The sequence below is a fragment of the Pituophis catenifer genome, unplaced genomic scaffold (genome assembly GCF_029215685.1).
Source record: "Pituophis catenifer annectens isolate HBS135680 unplaced genomic scaffold, rPitCat1.0.hap2 SCAF_2, whole genome shotgun sequence".
NCBI lineage: Eukaryota > Metazoa > Chordata > Lepidosauria > Squamata > Colubridae > Pituophis > Pituophis catenifer.
In genome coordinates, this window is record NW_027256882.1 from 149,764,605 (window position 1) to 149,787,732 (window position 23,128).

The following is a 23,128-nucleotide window of genomic DNA, read 5'->3' on the forward strand; positions in this document are numbered from 1 at the left end:
CCACATTTGTTTTATCAATGTAAAAGCATTACTGGTAGCCCTTGAGTTACAACCAAACTTGAGCCCAAAATTTCTGTTGCTAAGTGAGACATTTAAATGAATTGTGCCACATTTGACACCCTTTCTTGACAAAGCTGTTACATGAATCACTGCAGTTGTTTAGTTAGCAACTCGATCATTAAGTGAACCTGGCTTTGAGTTCGACTTTGCTTGTCAGAAAGGTTGCAAAAATTGATCACTTGACACACACACACACACGGGACATTGCAACCATCATAAATATGAACTAGTTTGCCAGCATCTCAATTTTGATCACGTGACCACGGGGATGCTTCAACAGCTGTAAGTGTGAAAAACGATCGTAAATCCCTTTTTCCAGTGCCATTGCAACGGTCACTAAATGAACTGTTGTTAAGTCAAAGACTACCCGTATGTGATGTCGCGCCTCCCTCGGATCAGCAGCCGTATTTCTGATCCGAATTTAATTTCTGTTCGGCTAGAGCACTGCCTTTTGAGGAACACCGTTCCGCTCCAATCCAGGCACTGATCTGGCACACCACCAGCCTGCTTTCAAACTGAGGCCTGTCTGAAACACAGCCAACAACATGATGTGTCAGACGAGACCAGACAGAAGCCATCTGCTCACCTTGGCTCCGGGGTTGCCATGAGGAGAGAATGTGAAACATGGACTCCAATCGGAGGAGTCCACCAACTCCTTACCAATTCAAAAGGGAAAAAAAGAAAGAGGCCATTACCGCCTTGCCATTACAGCAACATCAGTTACTTCTTTATGGAGATCAGGTCCCACTTCTGAATGGATCGGTCGTTCTCTGTAACTAGGAATTTACATACCCAGCCTGCAAGCTGCTGCAAGGGTCAGTGGGCAAGGACTGTATGAATACATGAATCCCTAAAACAGAAATTAACATCCAGCGTATCTCGATTTAATCTGCAGGCTTGGGGAACGGGGTGGAAAGGTGACCCAGGAACACAAAGTAGAACAGGGCCCCAAGCCTGGGCTGGGAATTCAAGCAAGGTCTCTGGGGGTGGGATGGGGGGGCTGAATGTTGTTTATTTATAGCCTCTGGATACTCACTTTCAGCAAAAGTCAGCCCAGGCAGTACACAATATATTTTAAAAAATAACCATACATCTAAACAACGAAAGACCCAAGGTGTCACTTTCAATGGAAGTATTTAAAGTCATAATCATAATAATATCTTGAAACAACAGAAGCAAAATTAAAATCAACACCTGGTGAACTTAAACGGTGAAGTTATATTCATTAGCTGCTAGACTATATAATCTGTTTCTTGCAAATTTAGGGGACAGATGATTGATTTCAGACCGCACTTTGTATAAGGAAATGAATTAGACTCCTTCTCTTCCTTCAAAGGCTTTGCCCCTTTAGGGTTGCCAAATGATCAGTTAGGCAACTGCCCTGCTCCTGTGCCTTTAAATATGGTTTGATCTGCAAACAACTGAGCCTTAGTCCGCAGCATGCATTATTCAGGGAGCTTTGCCTAATTGAGAGGCTGCCTCCAATGTCACATAACTCTTTACACACACACGCACCTTGAGCATGATCTCTGAACTGAGCAAAGACACTCATCTAGGTCAGTGGTGAAATCCAATTTTTTTTACTACCGGTTCTGTGAGCGTGGCTTGGTGGGCATGGCAGGGGAAGGATAGTGCAAAATCTCCATTCCCACCCCTCTCTGGGGCCAGCCAGAGGTGGTATTTGTCAGTTCTCAAAATTTCTGTTACCGATTCTCCAGAACCTGTCAGAACCTGCTGGATTTCACCCTTGATCTAGGTTACTAGAGTTATATGGAGCCCATAACACTAAAGGTTCTAAACTGCAACCTTATCAGCACAGTTGAGCTTCTCTTCATGAGATGTCAATCAGCAGAAGTCAGAGAACAAGGGCCTACATCAAGCTGAAAATGGAGCCAAGAAAATATGCCCACATTCCCTTAATCACATATGATCTTCATCACATATACTGAATTGCAGAATAACAGAGTTTGAAGGAACTTTGGAAGTCTTCTAAGCCAACCCTCTGTTCAGGCAGGAGATCTAATACAAGGGCTGACAAACTCCCAGCCTGCGGGCCGGATGCGTCATGCCCTGGCCACGCCCACGCCCAGTTTAACGAAGGGGGAAAAAGTTCCAATATGTCACATGATGCTGCCGTGATGATATGAGTTTGACACCCCTGCCTTATACTATTCCAAACGACTGGCTGTCCAAAAAGCTGCCATTAGGCGCAAAAGAGCAGCTAACCAGGCTTGGACCATGACCCTGAGAAGAGATTGTACCAGTTACTAATGGCATAAGTGCCAAAGGAATTTGCCACCGCATAGTGGTTTGTAGAACAGCCTTCTCCATGCAGTCATGTTTGTGACTAATGCAATAGGATGTCATGGTTAGGGTTGATATACAGTACGCATATAGGTGAAGGTAAAGATTCCCCTCGCACATATGTGCTAGTCATTCCTGACTCTAGGGGGCGGTGCTCATGTCCGTTTCAAAGCTGAAGAAGACGTCTCCGTGGTCATGTGGCCGGCATGACTAAATGTCAAAGGTGCACGGAACGCTGTTACCTTCCCACCAAAGGTGGTCCCTATTTTTCTACTTGTATTTTTTACGTGCTTCCGAACTGCTAGGTTGGCAGAAGCTGGGACAAGAAACCGGAGATCACCCCATTATGCGGCACTAGGGATTCGAACCGCTGAACTGCCAACCTTTTGATCGACAAGCTCAGCGTCTTAGCCACTGAGCCACCACATCCCTTTCGCATATACAGTCATGTATAATATACAATGCTGTAACAGTCTAGGGTTAGACTTTTACAAAGTGTTCATTGCAATCTCTCCCCAGTGACATGCCTTCTCTCATTTTCCATTAACAGAATATTAGTAAAGAGAAGGAATGCTGAAGACAGACAAATGGAACCATGCAACAGATCATCCTTAGGCATACATACACACATACATACTTGGCACTATTGTAGTATTAAATGACCCCCACCCTTACAGCATCTGTACTTCGAAACCAAAAAGATTGTAACCTGAAGTACAAATTGTCTGTGATGAGTTGGACTATCACTTTTAGGATTCACAACCAGCAGAGCCAAAGATTGCCTAGGAATTCTGGAAATCATAATCCCAAATTGATCTGGAAGGTATCCCATCCCATTTGAAGATGGCTATTATAAGTCACGGTAGATGGGGTTTTCAACTCCACTGATAAATTTCTGTGACGTCCTCCCCAGCGCCCCCCTCCCAGCCCAGCAAAGCAGGAGCAAATGTGAACAGCTCTGCCCAGACAAGCCCAATCATCTCAACCAAAAATGTGTCACCGACCTCCCCAAAAAAGTGGTTTGCAACTCCCCGATGGAGTTTCAAGCTACAATTTGAGAAACCTTGCTCTACCACATTCCCAAAAAACCCCCAGCATGGGTGCTTCTAAACCGAACACTGAACATTTTCGAAAGGATCAAAGGAAAAATGAGCACACTCTCAACCGTTCCCTTGGATTTTCACCTATCCTAAAAAAACACTGTGCAGACAAGACATAGTATGTGTCACAGAAATACTATTTATAACCATCTCTACTACTTAATCAAGGAGATACAACATGTTCTTTCCAGCCATTCTGATCCACTCCAGTGAGATTTCATTTTGACACCTAATTATTAATGTTAGAAAGCCTGAGCTCTTAGAACGGTTTTTTAATTAAAAAAAATCATAAAGCTAGTAGGGTTGTAAAAGAAAAATAGAAGTTCTCTTCATAACATCCTTTGGTCCCAGGTACAACAACTACGGACCTTCCCTCATTCACGATAAGCTTCTTCTAACTAAAATGTAGTTCATCCATCCAAGACACAAGAAAAGATCGTAACACTTGGGGCTAAGCCACTGGGTTTTGGGTTTTTTTTTTTACCCTACTGGCTTTCACTGAGTAACAGACTTGGCAAAGCAGCATAACAGAGCCCAGATTCACAGCAGACAATAGCTCCTGCACATTTCATCTACTATTCTAGCAAGCTGCACATGCAGGTTGCTTTTTGGCAGTGAGGAAAACTTCCGGCAGCCTGGGAGCCCGGTGTGTGGTCTCTCATTTGGAGCTCTTCAAAGTTGGGAACTTGCCAGATGTGCTACAAGGCTGAGAGAGGCAGGTTCAGAAACAGGGCCTGGCTCTGCACCCACCATAGGGCCGCTCTTCTGCAACTTTTTGCCAGAACTTCAAGCAGCAGCTTCCCAGAGGGCAAAGGCCAAGAAAGGGATCCATCGGCAGGCAACATAATTTATTTATTTATTTATTTATTTATTTATTTATTTATTTATTTATTTATTTATTTTTAAATTTGTATACCGCCCTTCTCTGAGGACTCAGGGCGGTGAACAGCCAAGTAAAAACATAAACTACAAACATTAAAAAGATATATATAAATTTGGCCCCAGGATTAAAACAATAACAGACAATTAAAAACATTTTAAAAAGTGTTAGGCCAGCCTGGCTTGTTGGAAAAAGAAGGTTTCAAGGGCGCGGCGGAAGGCACGGAGGTTTTGGATTCTCCTTATCTCTGGGGGCAGCTGATTCCAGAGGGTAGGTGCCCCCACAGAGAAGGCCCTCCCCCTGGGGGTCACCAGCCTACATTGTTTGGCTGATGGCACCCCAAAGAGGCCTTCTCTGTGGGAGCGCACGGGTCGATGGGAGGCCGTCGGTAGCAGCAGGCGGTCTCGAAGATAACTAGGTCCTATGCCATGGAGCACTTTAAAGGTGATAACCAACACCTTGAAGCGCACCCGGAAGACCACTGGGAGCCAGTGCAGCTCACGCAGGACAGGTGTTGTATGGGAGCGCCATGCGGCTCCCGTGACTACCCGCACGGCCGCATTCTGGACCAGTTGGAGCCTCCGAGTGCTCTTCAAGGGGAGCCCCATGTAGAGAGTGTTGCAGTAGTCCAGGTGAGAGGTGACGAGGGCATGAGTGACTGTGCACAGGGAATCCCGATCAAGAAAGGGCCGCAACTGGCGAATCAGGCGAACCTGACAGAAGATCCCCCTGGCTACAGCCATCAGATGTTCCTCCAAGGACAGCTGCATATCTAGGAGGACTCCCAGATTGCGCGCCCTCTCCGCGGGGACCAAAGACTCGCCCCTGATAGTCAGTGATGGAGTCAACTGACTATATCAGGATGCCGGGAACCACAGCCACTCAGTCTTGGAAGGGTTGAGCTTGAGCCTGTTCCTCCACATCCAGATCCGCACAGCCTCCAGGCACTGGGACATCACTTCAAGGGCATCGTTGGGGTGGCCTGGGGTGGAGATGTACAGCTGGGTGTCATCAGCGTACTGATGGTACTTCACCCCAAAGCCACGGATGATCTCGCCCAGTGGCTTCACATAAATGTTGAACAGAAGGGGCAGGAGGACTGACCCCTGAAGCACTCCACATATAAGAGGCCTCGAGGTCGACCTCTGCCCCCCTGCCAACACGAACTGCGACCGGTCTGAGAGAAAGGAGGAAAACCACCGTAACACGGTGCCCCCCATCCCCAACTCTTCCAACCGGTGCAGCATGATACCATGGTCGATGGTATCAAAAGCCACTGAGAGGTCTAACAGGACCAGAACAGAGGAGCAACTCCTGTCCCGAGCCCTCCAGAGATCATCTACCAACGCGACCAATGCCGTTTCCGTGCTGTGCCCTGGCCTGAAACCCGACTGGAACGGATCTAGATAAGACGTTTCCTCCAGGTACTGCGGAAACTGTCGTGCGATCAGACTCTCGACAACCTTCGCCCCAAAGCGAAGGTTGGAGACAGGACGATAATTGGCTAATACTGCCAGGTCCAGGGAAGGCTTCTTGAGGAGAGATGCCTTCATCTCATAATGCCTTCAAGAGCAAGTCCAAATGCTTTTCATAGCTGGGGGCAATTTATAACCTAATCCAGATTTGACTCTTTATCTGATATTACCTACTTGGACTCGCAGCCCCCCTCAAACTTCTTCAGCAGTGGGTTTTCCACATCTTTGTTCCAAATATCAGGGACCCAAAAGGAATGCCAGATCTCAGCCCTTGTTGTTATTTTTAATTTTTATTTATTTGAATCCCCCCTTTTATTATTTTTACAAATAAGATGGTGAACATATCCAAACACATCTTCCTCCTCTTTTCCCCACAACAACAACCTTGTGAGGTGTGTTGGGATGAGAGCAGTGGTGAAATCTAAAATTTGTTACTACTGGTTCTGTGGGCGTGGCTTGGGGGGTAATGTGACTGGGTGGGCATGGCCAATTTTAAAAAAACCTTTAAAACCATTTTTTCTACAACCTCTTTGGCGAAGAGGTTGTAAAAAAAATGCTTTCAAAAGGCTCTGACGATCCCAGCTGAGTTGCCTGATCGTCAGAGGCTTTTTTTCTTTTAAATGACTCTGCCGATCAGGCAACTCAGCTTGGATCATCAGAGGCATTTAAAAGAAAAAAAAGCCTCTGACAATCCAAGATGAGTTGCCTGATCAGCAGAGGCTTTTTTTCTTTTAAATGCCTCTGACGATCCCAGCTGAGTTGCCTGATCAGCAGAGACTTTTTTTCTTTTAAAAGCCTTTGACGATCCCAGCTGAGTTGCCTGATCAGCAGAGGCTTTTTTTTCTTTTTAAAAGCCTTTGACGATCCCAGCTGAGTTGCCTGATCAGCAGAGGCTTTTTTTCTTTTAAAAGCCTGTGACGATCCCAGCTGAGTTGCCTGATCAGCAGAGACTTTTTTTCTTTTAAAAGCCTTTGACGATCCCAGCTGAGTTGCCTGATCAGCAGAGGCTTTTTTTTCTTTTTAAAAGCCTTTGACGATCCCAGCTGAGTTGCCTGATCAGCAGAGGCTTTTTTTCTTTTAAAAGCCTTTGACGATCCCAGCTGAGTTGCCTGATCAGCAGAGACTTTTTTTCTTTTAAAAGCCTTTGACGATCCCAGCTGAGTTGCCTGATCAGCAGAGGCTTTTTTTTCTTTTTAAAAGCCTTTGACGATCCCAGCTGAGTTGCCTGATCAGCAGAGGCTTTTTTTCTTTTAAAAGCCTTTGACGATCCCAGCTGAGCCACGCGATCATCAGGTTTTTTTTTTTTTTTACTTTTAAAAGCATTTTTTCCGCCAAAGAGGTTGTAGAAAAAATGCTTTTAATTGTGATGATTGTGCGGCTCAGCTGGGCATGGGGGGGGGAGGGATTTTTGTTACCAGTTCTCTGAACCACCTGCCTCCATCGCTACCGGATCAGGTGATCCAGTCCGAACCGGAAGCATTTCACCCCTGGATGAGAGAGAGTAACTGGCCCAAAGTCATGCAGCTGCCTTTCATGGCTAAGGCAGGACTAGAACTCCCAATTTCTAGCCTAGTGCCTTAATCTCTAGACCAAAATCCAACCCAAGCAACCTAAAATAAAGGAGATAGGAAATGCTGAATTGCCAAGTCAGTATTTGATGAAGTATGGAAGCTGCTCTTGGACACCTGTTTCATCCTATGGGCTGAAAGTCAGGGAAAGCTTGCAGGTTGCTTTTTTGTTCCTGCTACTAGACAATGTCTTGCTACCTAGTTTTTTTAAAAAAGGTCTGGACAAATCGTAACAAAAGCCTATGTGGCACATATTTGTAAAATAAATGGCTTGAATAATTTGGCTATTATACAGAGCAAATGTGCTGGTTTGGTCAGAAAATAATAAGATGGCTTTAGAGGGCAGTATAACATTTAGTTTTAATAGGGGTTCAATGAACATGCAGGCATTGTTACTGTTTTCTTGCTCCAGTTTCTGTCAGAATAACAGAGTTGGAAGGGACCTTGGAGGTCTTCTGGTCCAACCCCCTGCTCAAACAGGAAACCCTATGCCATTTCAGACAAATGGTTGTCCTATCTTTTCTTAAAAACCTGTCGTGATGGAGCACCCAGAACTTCTGAAGGTAACCCGTTCCACTAGGTAATTGTTCTGTCAGGAAATTTTTCCTTAGTTCTGGGTTGCTTCTCTCCTTGATGAGTTTCCACCCATTGCTTCTTGTCCTGCCCTCAGGTGCTTTGGAAAATAGTTTGACTCCATCTTCTTTGTGGCAGCCCCTGAGATATTGGAACACTGCTATCATGTCACCCCTTGTCCTTCTTTTCATTAAATTAGATATATACCTAATTCAGTGGTGGGATTCAGCCAGTTGTCACCACTTTGGGAGAACCGGTTGTTAACTTTCTGAGCAGTTTGGCAAACTAGTTGTTGGAAGAAATCATTAGAGCAGAGAACCGGTTGTTAAATTACTTGAATCCCACCACTGACCCAATTCCTGCAACCGTTCTTCATAGGTTTTAGCCTCCAGCCCCCTAATAATCTCTGTTGCTCTTTTCTGCTCATCTTCCCAAGCGCAACCCTTCCAAGAAGAGAGCTTTATGCATTCCTTTTTCCTGACTTAGCTTTGCAAAAGGCCTATATATTAATTTGGCTTACCAGCTCTATTACGCCTTCTGCTTATAAAGGGAAAGGTAGCAGCAGCAATGGCAGCCATCACAAACTAGGCCAGGGGCAAATGAATTCTCGGCAAACCTTTCAGGACTCTTTCCCGGACTCATGAATCAGCTGTCATCAAGCATTTTTCAACTGCAACTTTCTTTGGCCACAAATCATCCTAAGTCATGTTATAAATCAATGCAACTGGACCTTGGTTCAGCAGCAGGAACCATCGAGAGGTACACATGCTAGGTAGGTTAAAAAACTAGGCACCGTCTTACAGTGTTGCCATCCGAAAATAATCATAATAATAGCTGCCCAAGAGATGGCAACTGGAGTTAGCAAATCCCAGGGGAAAACAAAACCAGCCCATCAAGTCCAAATGCAAAGGTGAAAATCTACAACTTGGAACTACAGCTGAGATCATATATTACCTGAATAAGGGCTCAGTTATGGTTTATTATCATAAACCATAACTGACTGGGTACATATATTTGGGTATTCAGACGCAATATTATTAACTCAATAGAGAACAGGGGGTCCTTGACTTATGGCCACAATCGATCCCAAAATTTCTGTTGCTAAGTGAGTTTTGCCCCTTTTTACGACCTGGCTTGCCAATTTTGTTAAGTGAATCACTGCAGTTGTTAAATTAGTAACACAAGGTTGTTAAGTGAATCTGATTTCTCCACTGACTTGTCAAAACGTTGCAAAAGGGGATCGCATCCCCCTGGAACACAACAACTGTCATAAGTATGAATCAGTTGCCAAGCTTCTGAATTTTGATCACATGACCATGGGGGAATGCTGCAACGGTCGTAAGTGTGAAAAACGGTCACGGGTCACTTTTTTTAGTGCTGTTATAACTTCAGTCACTAAATGAACTGTTGTAAATTGAGAACTACCTGGATACATTGAAATTAAATCATGTTTTGCCCTCCTTAAGGCACAGCATCCTCCCCAATTCTGGACTCCTCCTTTAAACCCAACCTCCCAAAAAATCTGTTAAAATTTAGCATAATACAGGAATGTAGCCTGTAAGTGAACCACTGGGCTACCCTGGGAAGGGCCTCCCTGTTTTAAATTATTCCTTTCTCTTCCATCCGATGTTCTTTCTGCATCATGATAGTGCACTCATTAGAATAGCTACTGATGTAGAACAGGAATAGAGAAATATGCCACATCGTGACACTACAATAAAGAGGCACCCTTGTGTGTTACAACAGAGATCTCAATTGCGGCATGCTGTTTTAGTTGTAGCCCCCAAATGGACTCACACTGAGATTAATACCTGTAGCACCACCACTGAACACCTTCAGAAATATATTGTAAAGCCTGTCCTTCATACTCAACCTGGATTGAGGAAACAATGATCTCTGTAGGAAGAGAAACTGCATTTTCAAAGTACATGTTTGAGGATTCAGAGAATACAATACCTTTTCATGAAGACCTCGGCTTACAAATATCAAAGTGCAGCCAACATGTTGTAGGCAAAATGCTAGGTTCCAACTTGGCAGGAAACCCACCCAGGGTTGTTGTCGTAGGGAAAAGAGGAGGAGGAAGGAGTATTAGGTATACTGGGTTATTAATAAAAATAGTAAAGGTGATGAAAGAATGAATGTGTCAGGGTTCCGATGGATGCCCTAATTAAATCATGAGCCTCGAGCCAAACCGCTCGAGTTGCGAACTGCTTTGCGAGTTGACAGAATGAATGAATGAATGAATGAATGAATGAATGAATGAATGAATGTGCAAAGCTGAATCCAGACTGTACTGAAGTTATAGTCATTCCCAGCAGTAAGACTTGTTGGATTCAATAAAGTACAAGCCTATTTGGAGCAGACAAGATGAAGGACTCAGCTGTTAATTAGCTTACCATATATTCCTTTGAGATCAGTGGGGCAAATTAGTTGTGTCAAGCCCTATTGATTTTAACCAGAACAAATACAGTTAACTTAGTTGGGCTCCAGGCTATGGTGTTGAGCCAGCATCACTAACTAGGATTTTAATGATTCACACTTTCCAATTATGCTTCAATTAGGGATTGAAGCTTCTGTTCTCTTTTGATTTAGTTTCTTTAAGCTGTTTCATCCCTTCCTCCGAAAATTACTATTTTACAGAATTTAACCACCAAGTAATGAATTAGTGCCAATGTACAGATCTTCAGCTATATTTATTTAAAATGTTCAAAGGTCTGGCAGGAGAAAACAGCAGGAGAAAGCCCTAAATTAACGAACTACGCTACAATATTATTAATATCACACAGATCAAGCACTCAGGAGTCTAAATAGGTCTTGAGATGGACTGAAATAAAAGTGACACAGAAGAGGACTCTCATTCCATTTTGAAAACCATCTTCTCCAATCCTTTACTCTGTGAATGTGTTAGACTATAAATTCCAGTGGCTCAGGAAGAAAGCTAGACTATGCAGGCACATTTCCTTTGCCAGATCACCAAAATAAATAAATAAGTGTGAGAAGGGGTACAAGCCCAAACCCTCCCCAAATCCTGTTTACTAGAAATTAAAAAAAAAGATATGGGCCCACAAATCACAAATCATGATCCCTGTCTTAGATTGAATTAAATCCCAGGGAGAAAGAAATGGTCTGTCTTTTGCTTCTTGAAAGTATAGAATGAGTAGCAATAGCAATGACACTTAGACTTATATATCGCTTTGCAGTGCTTTACAGCCCTCTCTAAGCGGTTTACAGAGTCAGCATATTGCCCCCAACAATCTGGGTCCTCAGTTTACTGTCCTCAGAAGGATGGAAAGCTGAGCCGACCTTAAGCTGGTCAGGATCGAACTGCTGACAGTCAGCAGAATTAGCCTGCTATCCTGCATTCTAACCACTGCACCACCATGGAGTAACTTTTTCTTCCACTGAAGGCATAGAACGAATAACTTTTTTCCTCCACTGACATTGCAGGATGCATTGGGCTAAGAAGACCTCTGGCAGAGCGAAAAGTGAATGGAAAGAATATTTCTTTCTTTTGCTTCCATTTTCCCTTCCACGCTACAGACTTCAGGTAAAGGGCAGGTGACATTGGCTAGAGGCCTGAACTAATCTCCTCCATAGAGAAAGAGCTGAAATTGCAGCTACGTGAATTAGCTGCCGGCTGCCCTCTCTAATTGACCACAGTAATACAGCAAATATAGGCATAGATCTTAATAGAATGCGCATAGAAGGAAAAGGCAGGACAATAAATAAAACACAGGCTTTTCAGAGTCATTTCCAATCGCGGGGAAATCTTGCTAGCCCAGCATGGGGTTGTTAGGATGAAATCAGAAGATTTTTACAAATCCCAGGGCAGTTTATTGCCCCCAGAGGCAGCAGCCTTCAAAGAAAAGAAGGACCTTGTTTAAACCAGCCAGCCAGCTGGCACTGTTCCTATAGAGACTGGATTCTCCTCTGGACAATAGGGCAGCCAGGAGGAATGACACAGTAAACATACGGCTGACTTGCATAACAATACTCGGCCAAAAGATGCTGAGCCTTTCCTCCCCTCCTCCAAGCTATGCTTAAGTTTTAAAATATAATCTTGCTTTAATGGAGGTGGAGGTGGCGATCTGAGCAATGCATTAGAAGCAGCCTACGCACTAACCGGGGGGGGGGGGAGAGAAATATCTTGGCATATTTGGCTGGATTGTCAGTACACTGTCAGTACATTATGTGCTTCTGAGAAACGCACAAACCTCTATCTTTGCACGTAAGGCAACACTGGGGAATAAAGACAACACAGAAGTAATACTTGGAGTGTGGTTTATTTCAGTGCCACATCTCCTGCAATTGTTTCTGCTCTTGCCTTGCAGTCCTTCGTGTGAGATTTATTTCCCGGTGTTTCAGAGGTGGGAAGAAAAGCAGATGTATATATTTTTAATGAGAAAAGCCCTTGAAACTTTTACCAACCCCCGAGGAGTAGCAAACATATGAATTACACAAAACTGCTTACTTAAGGTGCCTTCCTCCAGTCAATATACCACAAACAGGCAGAAATTGGAATCGGCCAACTCGCCATGGCCAATTTACTGCAGGATAACCCACCACAGGACAATTCAACAAATACAAAAGTTAAATTAATTTCAATGGAACCATGGGCAACAATAATAATAAAAAAGAAACTCAATCCAGAACTGTAAGAGTTGCAATAATTTTGTCAAAAACATGGTCACCAATAATAAAAGTAACTGAATGAAACAATTAATACAATGTTGAGTAGCAATAGCACTTAGACTTATATACCACTTCACAGTGCATTACAGCCCTCTCTAAGTGGTTTACAAAGTCAGCATATTGCACCCCAACAATCTGGCTCCTCATTTTACCTACCTCGGAAGAATGGAAGGCTGAGTCAACCTTGAGCCCAGTGAGATTCGATCTGCCAAATTACAAGCAGCCGGCAGTCAGCAGAAGTAGCCTGCAGTACTGCACTCTAACCACTGCACCACCGTGGCTCATAGAATTGTCTCTCAGTGAGTTGTCCTGAGACAAGTTGGCCGTTGCAAGTTTTCCTGCAGCAAGTTGGCCACAGTGAGTTGGCCGTGGCAAGTTCGCATTAGCAAGTTGGCCACAATGAGTTGGTCATGGCAATTTGGTGAGTTCTAAGGAGCCTTGGTGGCACAGTGGACTAAGTGCTGTTAAAGTAGTACTTAGCTGCCAGCTGCCTGCAATTACTGCAAGTTCAAATCTCACCAGGCTCAAGGCTGACTCAGCCTTCCATCCTTTCGAGGTAGGTAAAATGAGGACCTGGATTGTGAGGGCAATAAGATGACTTTGTATAAAAAAGAACACCGCTTAGGGGCCCCCGAAAGCCCTACTAAGCAGGTATATACAAAAGTATGAAGGCTATTGCTTAATGCATTGTAAGCCGCCCTGAGTCTCCGGAAAAGGGCGGCATATAAATCGAACTAATAAATAAATAAACAAATATTGGAGTGTTGTATGAGCTCCTGTCAGGAATGCAGAACAAACCCCTCATCTTCGAAACCAAGATTAACAAAGCTGGAGTTGATCAAGGTCACTGTGGGATCCCTGCAATGGACTGGAATTCCTCTGATCTGTTTCACGCACAAGTCAGAAGACTTAACAGAGTCCAAGATGGAGACCGACTGCAGTTACAAGGGGTTTGAGGAGTAGAAGTCATAACTTCTGCCATGTGCACCTAATGTAACTGTATGGGTGTGCTTCCTATCTGTGTATTAGAAAGACCCAACAGAATGAACACAAGGAGATAAACACATCAGTGTGTGTTGAGTCCTTGGTGCTCTCGGAGTTTGGGTCTTTTCTTGCAGACATTTCATTACCTGGTCAGTAACATCAACAGTGCTAGCATTGGGCTAGGATAGGGCTAAGCTGTGAGGGTGATATATTGGCTGGGGAGAAGGGTTTTCTTGTTTTTATCTTTGTTTTATGGATTGTTGTGAGTTGTCTAGAACCAACCTGAAAGAGCAACAAAGACCACATAGTTCAACCCTGAGCCACAAATATTTTCTTCTACTGACTCACCATGAGGGAATGGAATGGCCCCGATTAATGGTTAGTGGCTATGACTGAATCAGAAGCACTAAGCAGAGGACTATTAAATGAATGTAAGTGGTTTCATTCATAAAAAAAGAAAGCTGCAAAAGGACAAATAGTTCAATTTAAGCATCTACACCAGATTATGATGTTCATCCACCTACTGGTGATTGGTCGGGCAACCCAGAGAGTAGGAACTGCCAAAGCATTGTGAATGTAGATATAATTTCCATTGCTTTCCATGTGCAGAAGAAAAAGCACAATAGAAGAGACGGTCAAAAGTAGCAAAAAAGAAGTTTTAGAGCATGAGAACAATAACATTTTAGCCAACCCCATACAGGCCTGCATAGATCTACCTCAATGTTTTGGGTCAGAAAAGAAATTCTAAGCATCCCTGTAATCCAAGATGGTGCCATGTGACAATTCTGACTTCTGTCCAAGAGACCTAATGTAGAGAGCTGCAAAGGCTCATGTCTACCAGACTACTTCGGTAAGGTAAAAATGAAACCTGAACTCACTAGGAGTTCAGAAGAAGGCTCACTGGGATGTCCCTTTCTTCTTAGCTCATTACCTTCCAGATGTACTGAAGTGCTGTTCGAATAAACTCTGGATTCTGGTTGATCATCTCTGCAGAATACCATGCTGGCAGTCACAAGCTCATTCTGGAAATACTCTTATTACATTTAAAGTTTATGGGATGTAATAAAGATCCCCAAGGTGTGAAACAATTGGAACTATGAATCTTTTTCATTCAAACATCAGCCCAACTATTCAGATAAGCAAAACGTGCTTAGAGAGAGTATGGCAGAAATAAAATGCAGTAAGCATGATGATGCCACTACTGCATTTTCCTGGCCTACAGTTGGACTATATAACTGTCAGAGTAAGCTCACCTACTGTATATTACTTCCAGAAAGTGACATTACTAGGAAGAAACAGCAAATTCAAGCCAGCTTTCTGAATCATTAAAGAGCAGGCATCATTCTGCAGACAGTGAGGAAAGAGCTTCAATAGAGCAACTAGACATTCAGCTCAAGGCCAGCATCTTCTACGTGTGAATGTCTCCTGGGAAGGATGGATTTGGAAGGGTTTAAAATATATGAAGTCGGTCTTGCAATTCCTATTCTATTTGCTTCTGGGCAAATGATTTATCTTGATAATACTTCCAGTCCTGAAAAGTGAAAATACCAAGATGGGGAAGAACCTACCATACTTTTGTGCAAGAAGCACACTAGATTAAGGTGGGAATGGGGGATTCAAAAAAAGCTTATTTTCAAGCAAGGGCAGGGGACAAAGTAAAGTAATAGACAAAGAATTGGCCCAAGAGCTGAATGTAAGACAAATGTTGCATCTCGGTTTCAAAACATGGATTCACTCCTTTGAACTCGTAAGTTTTGCCTTGTGCAAAATAATTCCCTCTTCCCCATTCCTATCCCAAATATGTAGGCATGTTCCTTCCATGCTTTCCTTTCACATTTATGCACAGCTACCAACACATATATTCCCCTTCTGTGGGAGAAGGAGTGGCAGAACCTGGGGGCATCTGCGTGAAAAGAGGGATCAGTCAAGAGTCCCTATGTAGCCACAGGCAACCTGAGACCAACCCTCCTTGAATGTCATTAACCCTTACCTAATTCTAAGCAGGTGCCGATTGTTAGTTGAAAAGATACATATTAAGCATAGGCTATAGCCAGGATGGCGAACCTATGGCACACGTGCCACCTGTGGCACACAGAGACATATCTATGGGCACGCGAGCTGTTGCCCTAGCTCAGTTCCAGTGTGCATGCGCCGGCCAGCTGATTTTTGGCTGGCCCCATGCACACCGCCCCTCCCCTCCCAAGAGTCTCCACACAGCCTGTTTTGGATGCCAGGTAAGTACAGGGCTCACGCAGGGGCTCTGGGAAGGCATTTTCAGCCTCCAGAGGGCTTTCAGGGGGGTGGGGGAGGCCATTTTTGCCCTCCTCAGGCTCCAAGAAAGCCTCTGGAGCCTGGGGAGGGCAAAAAATGGCCTTTCGGGCCCACCGGAAGTCAGGAAATGGGCTGTTTCTGGCCTCAGGAGGGCCTCCTGGGGTGGGAGAGGCCGTTTTCACACTCCCCAGGCTCCAAGAAAGCCTCTTTTTGTCGTTGCGTGCCAAAAGCGTGGGGAGCGTGGGGGGGGTCACACATGCATGCGGGAGGGGTGCGGGGGGCATTGAATTATGGCTGTGGGCACATGCATGTGCAACCCCCCACGCTCCCCCTGTTTTTGGCACACGATGCCAAAAAGGTTAGCCATCACTGGGCTATAGCAATAAATCAGTTTAATTGAACCATCATGTATGGACCTGGTCTTCCATACTTGACACTTTCAAGCACATTCATGTCAAAATATGCATATAGGGATCCCCTCCTAACATCCTTCCTCCCACCCCTATCCTACAAATGCTTTCTATTGCTTTGTTGCATCCATGTTCCTCTCTCCCTCCTTCTTCTCATAAATTACAAATAATCCCTACTACTCTTCCACTCTTCATATTATTGTTAAGGCTCTGGACTTCAGAGCGACAGCCTGGCACAAGGAGGAGAAAAGCTTGATTGCCTGCCTGGTGCTATCCAAGGTCCTGCAACTCCAATCTGACCAAACGGCGACTGTAACTTCACCCTCTTCATGCATTTGTGGTTGGTGCACAATTCGAACTTTGTGTGGCATCAGGAAAGGCATCTGGTCAGTAATCGCTCAGTTCCATCCAGTCACCCTGATCCCGAATTAAGAGATTACAGGGTCATAAAAATGGAGGTAGTTGGTGTCCAGTTGAGGAGAAAACTCCACAGATCAGTCATTCAGTGCATGCTCTCCTATGTATGGAGCCAGATTTGACACTCAGCACCTCAAGTGGGAAAAAAAGTACCTCATGGAAAATGGATGTGAGAAAGACTGGAGGCTGGAGATGCCAGAAGATAGCATTTGTGGAAAATACTACTTTGATTCATTTGGTTAGACTGACTCACTAAGTATTGCAAATAAGTTTCTTCTGTTGAAAAGGAATAGAACATCCTTAGACAAAGGAACAATTAATCCACCTGCACCTTGCGTAGGTCCCTTGCCTGCCATGAGCAAACCAGTTTGTGGGTCTTCAAAGTTCTTTTCAAGGATCTGAAAAGCTGAACAGCAACCCTACACTTTTAGACTTTCCTCAAAAAAATAACCCAAAAGGACCATTGCATTTTGCAATGCCATTACCCTTATTACCTTCCATTAAGCAGATGAAACTGAGAGGGGGAAAAAAGGAAGAATAAAAGCTAGGTCATTAAACACTATTTCCTACTGGATTAGTGTATTAGTGTGTTGGTTTTCTTGATTTATTATTAAGTTAGAAGGTTGACTCAGATATTGTGATCAAATAGCATATACTATTACTATATAGCTTCCATGTGAGAAGTACCAGGTCCATATATGAAGGTCTAATTAAACTATTGCTAATCATGCCTATGCACAGGAATCTTCTCAACTAATGGTTAGCGCCTGTTTGGAGTTAGGAAAGAGTCAACAGAATTCAAGGGTGAGGGGGTTGGATTTAGTCCACTTGTGGCTATGGAGGGATTCTAGGCTTATCCCTCTTTTAACTCCAACCACCAGATTTTGCCATGCCTTCTCCTACAATAATAAACTTTTCATGTATTGTACAAATGTATTGTTTCATGCACATTGTACAAAACTGGAGATTTTCACGTTATTTTGTGACAGTGGGTGGTGGGACATTGTGGAACTAGAAGAAGCACCCCTCAACTCTGAAATGTCTGCACAATGAGATGAGACAAGATGATGAGATGAGATGAGATGAGCTACTAGCTCCGGATGGAGTAACTTCTTCAGCAATGCTTCTCCAATTGCCAGCATACCCTTCTTAATGAAAAGGACTTCCTCCCTCAGAGCTAGGTTCTTTGCTGAACGATTGTGCTGATTGTGGTTTGTTTAAATGTTTAAACGTCCCATGGCTTATTTTCAATTATACCTCCTGGCATACCTCTACTTGACTCCAGGAACAGTGGGTTTAATTGCCTAGTTAATATTGCTTAGTTTAATATTGGGCTCAAATTTCTTTTTAGTCATGCAACTTACTAGATAATCATTAGTCACATTTTAACTAACCATTCTCACAAGGCTGTGTAAAGATAAACATTGAAATAACATATGTGACCACACTTAATTGGCATAAAACTATACTAGTGTCATAGCAATGGAATAAATAAAGGCATATTAAAATCTGCTTGCAAACACCCCAGATGGAAGAATAAATCTTTAATTATAACAAAGAAATATTTTGTTGTGCAAATGAATCCTAGCAGCTTTCAGACTTGGTTTCTAGAATCTAGAAGGATATCTGGTATGCTCATGGCAATAAAATTTTGTACAATTTTCATGAGATGTGCTATCTTAATTATGCCCCAAAGACAGATTAAATTTTAGCATGGGCCCTGTCTTAAGGGAGTTAATTGTTTTGAGACTTCAATTAACTTTTTGCCCATTCTAGCCAAGTCTTTATAGTTCTTAAGATGAGGTTAGTGGCTCACTTGTATTAGCCTCTCCTTTGGCAACACGATATTATTCTTTCTATTTTTTTTCCTTCACCCTCCTGCCCACTTTAGGTGAATAAGAACCTCGGTATTTCCCAGTGTTGCCAATAGCAAAGTCCCAAAGGGCAGAGAGCTGGAATGGCAGGCCTGGATTCTACCCTATCATCAAGATCAATGGAGAAAGAGATTTCAATGAAGGGAGTACCCAGATTGTTCAGCAGCAAGCAAGATCAATTTCCAATTTCAGTATTTTAGCCAGTGACAAACAAGACATCACATTAGGGTTTATGCTAGACCCGTGATGGCGAATCTATGGCACGATTGCAAGAGGTGGCATGCAGAGCCCTCTCTGCGGGCAAGCGTGCTGTCGTCCCAGCTCAGAGCCCTCTCTGTGGGCACGCGCACCGTCGTCCCAGCTCAGCCAGCTGGTCATCAGGTTTCTGCCACTCTGGCATGCACGCACATGCACACATTCTAGTTTGGGCACTCTGTGCCTAAAAGGTTCACTCGCCATCACTGTGCTAGACAATTCAGATTAATACTTCACTCTCTTTCCAACTGTAATGGCTTTGCCTTTGGCCACAAATGAAACACATGACTTCTCTTTATAATTGTGAAATACCAATGGTAGGAACAGGAAACACACAGGCGTTACCTTCGAACAAAGAAAGGGATTCACTGGGTTGTTGGTCACATTTGCCTAACCAGACTATTCGTCCACTTAAAATTGATTTTTAAAGTCTCTCTCAAGTGGAGCTCAACTCCTACTGACACACCTATGTAGTTTTCTTCCTTCTTCCAATCTAGTCTAATCTAAGATTTCCCGGGTCCAAATATTTACCAGATTCAAATCTGCTTATTTTTTTTAACCCCAAAACACCCATGTTCTACAAGATGCTGCCATGAGCAGAAACTTTGTCCAAGTGGCCACCTTGATTTATTCAGGCAATGGTTCTTTGGGATTTTAGATAGAGGCCATCCCCAGCCTGTCTCAGGAGACCAGCGGTCAAATCTGGGAACTTCTACACACAAAGCAGGCATTCTTCAACAGAGCTCTTCAAACAAGGGAAGCCACAATCACCCCCCATCCTGAGAGGAACAAGGAGAAGCAAAGAATATCCTTCCCTTATGAAGCAACTGTTTATAACAGGGGTGGGGAACGATGGCTCCGTTATGATTTGTGGACTTCAACTCCCAGAATTCCTGAGCCAGCACGGCTGGCTCAGGAATTCTGGGAGTTGAAGTCCACAAGTCATAACGAGGCCATCATTCCCCACATCTGGTTTCTAAGCGGGGAAAAGGTTATTTTCCTTAATGTTCCTATATAAGAATGTCCGTATCTGATAAAAATGGGAATAATTCATCCCACCATGACAGGTCAAAGGCCATTCCATAATGTGACTGCCTGATCCTTCCCTTGCCCTCAGCAGATATACAGAGCACATCATGAAGAATATTGCTCAGACCAGATTTATGGGCTAAATATAGAGCTCAGCTTACCAGGTTATAAACAGACACTCATCACCACTGGCAGCAAGATTTACTTAAGGGAGGATAATAAGCCATCTCTAGGCCTAAATCAGCCAGCTTCATTAGGAGTTTCTGGGTTCAGCCATTTGCAGGAACCATATTGGTAAATTACCTCAAAAATCTATAGATGGACACTGCCTCTCAGCAAGTCCGATAAAGTAACAATAGCTCACCAGCAGAAAGAAATACTGATTTGTTTAGCTACAAGTGAATCTGTGGCTAAACTTGGTATACGAATACGTGAATTCGTGTTTCTTCTAAATATTTATTGAGATGCTTCTATGGGTCTTGAGAGAAACTGTACCTTAAATACTACTTTTTTCCACATGGACATCTTTACATGTCAGTATTAAAAGATTGATAAGCACCATATGCATTGTGTTAGAAGGGGGTTTCAACATGGTAAAAACATAGCATTCTGTAAGCACCACCCAATCTATAAATGCAAACAAGGGAATATACAAGCCACAGGGCAAAACCATTGGATGGTGGCCTTAAACACAGCAGAAGACCTTGTTCCATCCATTCTAAAAGCCAACTTGTAGCTTACCTGTGCACAGTGGAGATCCTGTTTGCATCAGATATTCCAGAGAAATAATAAACTGTAGTGTGTTACCTTTAAAAACCCGAAGTTTCAAGATCCTCTGCTGCAGTTAATCAGCAAAAATACATTTAAGGACTACTGATATATTAATAATCACCCCTACCAAATTGGTTGTGACACCCTATTGTAGAGATGTTTGTTATTATTGAAGCTAAAAGGCCCCAACCCACCTCAACCCATCTCTAAATGGTGTCCCAGAGGCTGCCAAATCCCCAGACTCTGACTGGCACTTTCTTTCCAAAATTCTGCTTCCTGAACAGGTCACAAACTCCACCTGCTTATGAAACAACTATGGCTTGTCATCATGGGGTTCTTGTCTTGTGAGGGACCATAATATGGGTAGTCCTCGACTTACGACCACTGTTGAGCCCAAAATTTATGTTGTTAAGTGAGTTTTGCCTCATTTTACGACCTTTCTTGCCACAGTTGTTAAATGAATCGCCACAGCTGATAAGTTAGTAGCAGGATTGTTAAATGAATTTGGCTTTCCCATTGACTTTGCTTGTCAAAAGGTGATCACATGACCTTAGGACACAACAACGGTCATAAGTATGAGTTACTTGCCAAGCATCTGAATATTGATTGCATGATCACAGGGGTGCTACAAAAGTCATACGTGTGGAAAACGGTCATAAGTCACTTTTTTCAGTGCCGTTGTAAGTTTGAACTGTCACTAAATCAACTGTTGCAACTTGAGGACTACCTGTATCCCTGTGGGGGTGTTTCCATTTCCGCATGTGCAGATTGACTGTATCTATACTTCAGTCCACCGCACACAATGGGATAATAAGACTTAAAGTATTTACATACTACTATAAAATATTTAGGCATGAGGTACCCAAACACTTAAGCCAGTATTGAGAGAAATCAGTGACCAGGTGGCCTGCTTAGTTAAATCAGTGTAAATATCTAATATTGATCTGCTCCATATATTGCTGGAACTTCAAACATGGAAATTTTATCAGCCCTTATTCTTGGCTTCCTTTTCTAACCTTCTTAAATAATGTCAAGTTTAATTCAGTATCAGTATGCCCTGCCAAAGAAACTGACCCCTGGAGGATGAATTTAAGTTTTCCTTCTAGGAATTCTAAAAAATATGAATTCTACAGAAAGGCAAAACAAATTTGAACACATTCAACTCCTTGCTTTTTAAGGTCATCCCTCTGAAGGAAAATTTCAGTCAACAACAGGGAAACAGTAAAGGGACACACAAAAACACAACAAAGTAGAGAGTAAAGGAAGAATCCAGGACATAACTACCATGTTTCCCCGAAAATAAGACCCTGTCTTATATTTTTTTGAACCATGAAATAAGCACTTGGCCTTATTGCCATGCGCTCAAAAGCCCGATTGGGATTATTATCAGGGGATGTCTTATTTTGGGGAAAACAGGATATAGATCCAACTGGTTGGGCCAACCACACAAAAGGTCATATACATCACAGGACACTCAGGAATTCCTCCCTGATGGGAGAGGCGCATTTGAGCTCCCGCGTTTAACAAGTGTTAAAACAAACATTTCCAAGTTGTTCACCTACCTGATCAAAGAGAGCTTTCCAGTGCTGAGAAGTTAGAGGCAAGGCATAAAAGAAAGAAAAAAAAAGAGAGAAAGGGGAGGAAAATGTAAGAACAAGGAAATGCAATGCATGTCAGAACTCTGCTTCAAAGGAACAAAATACGACATAGGGAATATAGGAAAGGGAAGATCTGCTTATTTTAGTCTAATCTGGAGCCGGAGGGGCGGGGGATATACAGGCAATATCCCTAGTTCTCAGAGAATTATTTCCACCCCAAACCGCACACACCCAAACTCCTTCACAGCCACATTCAGAGGCTCACTCTTTTTTTGGTAGAGTGTGGCTTTCATTTGCAGAGTATTCTACAGAGTGTTAATTTCAGTAGTTTTATTGACTTTTCAAAAAATGGTTTATTTATATATTGCAGAGAGTTTCGTTTCTTTCAGTAGGGGCACTGTGGCAAAGATCATTATTAATTTGCTTGCTTATTTATTCCTATCTATCCCCCTGCAATCTGACAATTCTCATCATCTTATGTGATCTACAATACAGCAACAAACGGGGCCTTCTGTTTTCGACTCCCTTCCCCCCTCAGAAGTGTGGAACAATGAACAATTTCTTCTTAGATGTTCTACAAGTCAGATCCCATAAGAGGAGGCAGCAGCACTCAGGTGCATATTTCAGAATCTTTCAACCTCGAAGTGCAAAGACCCAGAAGTATAGATAGTCCCCACTTAATGATTGCAATTAAGACTGGCAACTCCGTATAGGTATAGGTATAGGTAATCCTCACTTAATGATGGTAATTAAGACTGCTAACTTCATATAGGTATAGGTAGTATACCCATAGGTATAAGTAATCCTCACTTAATGACGGTAATTAAGACTGCTAACTCCATGTAGATATAGGTACAGTGGTGAAAT

At 43.2% G+C, this 23,128-nt stretch overlaps 1 protein-coding gene across 1 annotated transcript in view; it reads right to left on the reverse strand.

Annotated features, from left to right (window-relative positions):
* The window catches only part of RHBDL3 (rhomboid like 3), a 142,674-nt gene that overhangs the window by 104,647 nt on the left and 14,899 nt on the right, over positions 1-23,128 (reverse strand). Inside the window, exon 3 of the mRNA XM_070934798.1 lies at positions 22,226-22,249. Within this exon, the coding sequence (XP_070790899.1) occupies positions 22,226-22,249 (24 nt within the window). The remainder of the gene's footprint in view (positions 1-22,225; positions 22,250-23,128) is intronic.